We start from the raw sequence: 5,493 nt of genomic DNA on the forward strand, positions 1-5,493 counted from the left end.
CATTCCAATCTACTTTTGCAACATCCATATGAAACACTTGTAACGTACATCTGAAACATCTAAAACACTTGAAACATACTTTTACAACATGCGCATGCGCGCAACATCTCCTTGTTGCTTGGGAGAATGGAGGCTCGTCGACGTGTGGAGTACACCGGTGTAGAACTTGCCGGTGGCGTGGAGCTCATCACTACGGTGGAGAAGGCCATGGTAGGTCCGATGTAGAATGCCGCTCTGGTGGAGCCGCCGCGAGCTGTCACTGCTCCCGCACGCTGGAAAAGGCTGTGGCAGACAGGAGGCGCGATGGAGATATAGGGAGGCGGAGGGTGTGCTCGGACGTGGTGGAGATGTCGACCGGTGGGCTCAAGGACGCCGTTGAGAATGCCAAGGCGGCGCGCCGGAGTGCGGTTGCGGTGAAGCACGGTTGTGACGCTGCAATGGAGAGCCTTCTGAATATAGAGACAGCAGGCTATGGTTAGAGGCGAGTGAACGAGAAAATACAACTGTTGGGCCGTTGGGCTGGTGTCGCAGCCCGCGAACGAGAACGTCCGGATGATCAAACATCCTCTGACCATAGAAAAATCCGTTATCTCATCCCTCCAACCAAACACGTAGACATGTAGACCTGGCTTTAGTCCAAGTGCATTCTAATATGTGTGCGATAATGACAAAGTAACGAATCCCTTTAGAAAGATGGCAAATGAGCGAAGCTTAAGTTTCGTAATGACAAAATTCCAATTTTCTCCGCTTTGATGCATACTTGTTTGGTTTGTGCAACCGATCATGCATGAACAACATTAGGGATTAATCTGGTACTAACTCGTGATGATTAGTAAGGTTCTGGTCGACTCCGACTAAATAAAGAGTAAAGACTGTATACAATACGCCAGTCCGGATCTTTCAGCTCCTCCGTCCAGCGAGCAGAGAAGCCAAAACCCCAAGCCATACACCTCCCGTCTTCCTGTCCGGACGCACCAGCCTACCTCGCCGCCGGAGACATGAACCAGCCCGTGCAGAAGAACACCCTCTACGTCGGTAAGCCCACCATCTCCTCCTCCTCCTCCTCCTCCTCCTCCTCCTCCCCTTCCTCGCGCGCGCGCTCCCTTGTCCAATCTCCCACCTTCTTGGCCGCGCGCGTCACCTGCTCGACGAAATTCCTCAGCGAGAATACTCGCGGTGGCCACGACAGGACCTTGTACTTCCTTGGTTGTGGGTCGTCCAACGGACGAATTCCCCGTGCCCGTGGACTAATCCGAGCTTCCTCGACCTTGATTGATGGGTGCAGGTGGGCTGGCGGAGGAGGTGGACGAGAAGATCCTGCACGCCGCGTTCGTGCCCTTCGGCGAGGTCAAGGACGTCAAGACGCCGCTCGACCAGTCCACGCAGAAGCACCGCTCCTTCGGCTTCGTCACCTTCCTCGAGCGCGAGGACGCCGCCGCCGCCATGGACAACATGGACGGCGCCGAGCTCTTCGGCCGCGTGCTCACCGTCAACTACGCCTTCCCCGAGCGCATCAAGGGAGGGGAGCAGGGATGGGCTGCCCAGCCAAGTGAGCCTTCCGTTTCCTCTCTCTCCCTGTCTTTCTTTTTGCTTCTTCATTTGGTCGTGCCCTGCCTTAGCAGCTGCTCGATTGCTTGTTTTGGTTGCCTGACTAACTTAATAACTCTTCACAAAAAAAATGTTTGTAATTCGGTTCAAAAGCATGGTTGGAACATTAAGGGTGAGGAAATTGCTTATGATTTTTAGGTAATATAAATACTAGGGTCGCATTAGTACAATTTATAGCTGTGTTCCTGGGGGAAAAGTGAGAATGCATAAGATTGGAACTGAAAAGTGAGAATGCATAAGATTGGAACTCGCAGTAGTTATCTGGGGGAAAATGTGGATGTTTGTGAAAAGTGAATGCTGAAATAAATGCTCCATCACGTATATACCAGCACAGTTCTACAGATTTTTGGATGTTATTCATATATGCGGCCATTTCTGTCTTCAACTATAACAAAATCTCTTTCTAAATGCGCAAGCAAGATATATACCAGTACAGTTCTACAGATTTTTGGATGTTATCATACGTGGCAACTTTTGTCTCCGACTATAACAAAATCTCTTCCTAAATGCACAAGCAAGATGGATCCTTGTGCTTGAACTCAATTGTTCAAATGTCAACAAGTTGTGGTTGATGGCTGTTCTTTGTGTATAAGATCTTGATTTGTTGATTTTAAGCATTCTTTTATAAAGCTTTGTACTTAGAAGCAATGAACAGATAAGCAGTTGTTTGTGCTTTGTAACTTTTAGGGCCTTGTAGTTATCAGAATTGGTTTTGCGGTAAAAACCCTACTTGGTTTGGTTCAAACCACTGTGTTAAAATCTCTGTTATGGTCTGCAATATTCCATTTTTTCCAGTTCACATCTTATGGCCAGCATACAGAAGGAAAGAAATACTTCTGTGCTATATGATAATTAGGAAGATAGTTCAGAGTTGTGAGGTTATATCTTCATTACATTACAGTGTGCTAATAGTAATGCAATTCATGGTTTTCATGGTGCGGCAGTTCATTGGTGTTCTCTAGTAATCCAATCAGCTTAGGTTTTTTTGCTTTTCAAAGGTACATAGAGAATGCACATAGAGAAAGGTACATAGATAAACAGTAGAGTAGCACCGAATACACATAGAGAATGGAACCTAGTTATCTTCTTATCGTCCATCAGCGGTTAAGTTAATACACATACACATACATAATGCAGTTGCCATTGCCGCTGTTGTTCATCACCTTATCCTTCATTAGAGGTGAAGCTAGTAATAGGACCTATCCAACCACATAGGTTAGTTGACCAGCTGTTTAGCCAGCATGTTACCTTGATCAATAGCATTTGTTGGAACTGCTGAAGTGATTTTAGTAGATAATGGAAATTGTTTTGCATACGCTTATGTTTATTGTTCAAGCTGCTTTATCAAATATAGACACCAATTTTTTTTTTTCAATCTGGAGACCCAGGATGGATTGGGGTAGGTTGTTCATGACATATTATCATCCTCCCTATCCTAATCTAAGCTGTCTCAAGGTAAGGGCAGCTGTTTTACTGCCAGGGTTCCATTGTCTGAACCTTAACTTAGGTGTAGTTCAAATTACATGAAGTGACGCTCTGGATTGCAATATGGCTAGGGTGGTTTGCTTGTTCAACTGGAAAATAGTCTGATACAGAGCCAGGTCTGGTTCTGTTTGCCTAAAGGATCATTAGTGGAAAACTCCGGGGAAAATGTGTTTTTAATATGTCTCAATGGTTTACTGTAATACTGTCTAGAGGATTGAACTTGCAACCTCACCCGTCCATGCCCTAGCGCCCGCATTGGGTGACAACCATCTGAGCAATGAATTGTTACCACTGTTCTTATTTGGGTGACAATCCCGTCCGTGCTTTGAGGTATATTTAGGTTAGTACAATTGCATATAAATAAAACATTTACAGGTTTCAAATTTAAAAGTATTTTTAACTATAATATTTTGAACTCCTACTTTTACCATTGGTCCACATGTTGTACCATTTTTTTTTGAACCTAAAATACAGCAGGAGAGGCCCCCACTGTAAAGTTTTATTTAAAATTAAGCGAAGCCCAACAACTATAATTTGGCAGTAACTATAATGTCACCATTCACCGGATGACCCGATCATCTCTACAGGGCCAGTAACTATAATTTGGCACCAAGGTTCTGACCTGACCTGATGCCTATATCATTGATTTTTTCATGTAGCTCAATAAATTAGTTTAGTAGAAAAAAGAGTTTATACTGTCTGACAAAGAGTGAGTTATGAGTGTGTAATAGAGTTTTAACTAACGTAGAGTAATACACAATGACAGTTCTTTATTGACATAAGAGGGTAGGGATAAGACAGGTTTCAGGTTATACATTTTTTAGTTTTCTATTGTCCTATACACCATTGTTGGTCCTAAAGCTAAAATCACATTTACACATGTCATATCTGTTAGAATTCCCCATATTGATTGCAGAATGGGCTCTCTGCGTGAAATCAGTTAGTGGTTATTATTTTTGGTGAAATCAGTTGGGGAGTACCCTTACTGTATATAATATTGATAAACAAGGAGAGAAGAAAAAACTGACAATGGTAACTTTTAGGCTTCCGAGCTGCTGAAATAAACGTTTGTATCCCTTGGCCCTTGCAACTGAAAAAGAAAAAACATGGAAGGAGCATTTGTTATAGTTTATGGTCTGATGAACTCTTGCCCAGTAGAATGATTGTAATTATTCCCTTGAAATTTTTATACTTCCTTTCATTTTAACATTGTAAATTTGTTATGCTCAGATGATAGTAAATTGGCAATAGCACTTGAGGTCCAGTCAATCCAATTGAAAGTGCATTAAAAAACGTACTGTTGATTCTCTTTATCTCTTGTCCAAAAAGTTGCATATTTTTTTCATTATTTGTGGATCTGTTGTATTACTTATTGCTTAGTAAGACCCAAAAGAAAATCCAGAATAGCTAGATGCCTAGATTGTCCCTTTGCTGTCTATGCTTCAATTATTTGAGCTTGTAGACATTTAAAAAATGACTGGTATGGGGTTTTAGCTTCGTCTGAGTGTTTCATCAGCATTGATTGCTAGCAACACATAACCTTATTTCTCACAAGTATGTTTTATCTGTGTTCAGTTTGGGCTGATGCGGACACTTGGTTCGAGAGGCAGCAGCAGGAAGAGGAGATGCAGCGGCTGCAGGCAGAGCACCGTGCAGCAATGCAGGCAGCAGAGAAGCTGCACAGGGAGAAACTGGCCGCTGAAAGGGAGGGCGAGAAAGAAGAAGAGACAGCAGATCCCATGGCTGCAGCAGAGGCGCAAGCCATTAAACAAAGTTCTTAGGAACCAGATATCAACTTCATAACACATGTGCTACATTGGTGTCCGTTTGTCAAATACATGTTTTTTTCCAGCAGTGGCTACAATATGACTAACGAATCTGTGAATGCTGTTCACCTAGCTGAAAGAATCCTAATTCTCAGATGACGTGTGATTCCTCTGGTTTTCCCCTTTTTTCTTTTTCCCCCCCTTTGCCTTCTTACTATCTTACAGGTTAATATATATGCACTCTGGCACAAAGTACAATTCTTGTCTTGTATTAACACTCATACAGAAGGCATGAAGACTTGGAAATGCACGCAGCATCTACCAAACTGGACTAGTGGAGCACGAGAAGCATTCTGATCAGAGTCAAGCAGAGCTTACTAAAAGTGCGTAGTTCTTTTCATTGCATTCTCCTACCTGGCTTAGCGTTTAAGAACACACAAGAAACTAATAGACAAATGCCCCTGAGTACCAAGTTGTATCTGCAAAACATGTGGAAGGCATGAAGACATTCAAATTAATGATGCGCGCAGCATTTACAATTGCACGCCTGCTACATACTTAGCTGATAAGCTCACTCAAACTGGATTTGTGGATGAACAGAGGATGAAGTGAGGATACAGAATGTATCCACTCT

At 43.2% G+C, this 5,493-nt stretch overlaps 1 protein-coding gene across 1 annotated transcript; it reads left to right on the forward strand.

Moving 5' to 3' along the window:
• The first annotated feature begins 889 nt into the window (after window positions 1-889).
• LOC136471732 (uncharacterized) lies at window positions 890-5,013 on the forward strand. The gene is made up of 3 exons (XM_066469492.1): window positions 890-1,035; window positions 1,286-1,549; window positions 4,669-5,013. The coding sequence occupies exons 1-3, from the start codon at window positions 999-1,001 to the stop codon at window positions 4,872-4,874; spliced, it is 507 nt and encodes a 168-aa protein (XP_066325589.1). The 5' UTR covers window positions 890-998; the 3' UTR covers window positions 4,875-5,013.
• The last annotated feature ends 480 nt before the right edge of the window (window positions 5,014-5,493 follow it).

Source organism: Miscanthus floridulus, chromosome 1, assembly GCF_019320115.1.
Source record: "Miscanthus floridulus cultivar M001 chromosome 1, ASM1932011v1, whole genome shotgun sequence".
Taxonomy (NCBI): Eukaryota; Viridiplantae; Streptophyta; class Magnoliopsida; order Poales; family Poaceae; genus Miscanthus; species Miscanthus floridulus.

Bases quoted from the DNA above. Each gene is read 5' to 3' on its own strand.
- LOC136471732 (XM_066469492.1), top strand. From the start codon at position 999: ATGAACCAGCCCGTGCAGAAGAACACCCTCTACGTCG. The intron at 1,036-1,285 runs GTAAGCCCACCA...TGATGGGTGCAG, and splicing joins GAAGAACACCCTCTACGTCG to GTGGGCTGGCGGAGGAGGTG. The intron at 1,550-4,668 runs GTGAGCCTTCCG...ATCTGTGTTCAG, and splicing joins GGGATGGGCTGCCCAGCCAA to TTTGGGCTGATGCGGACACT.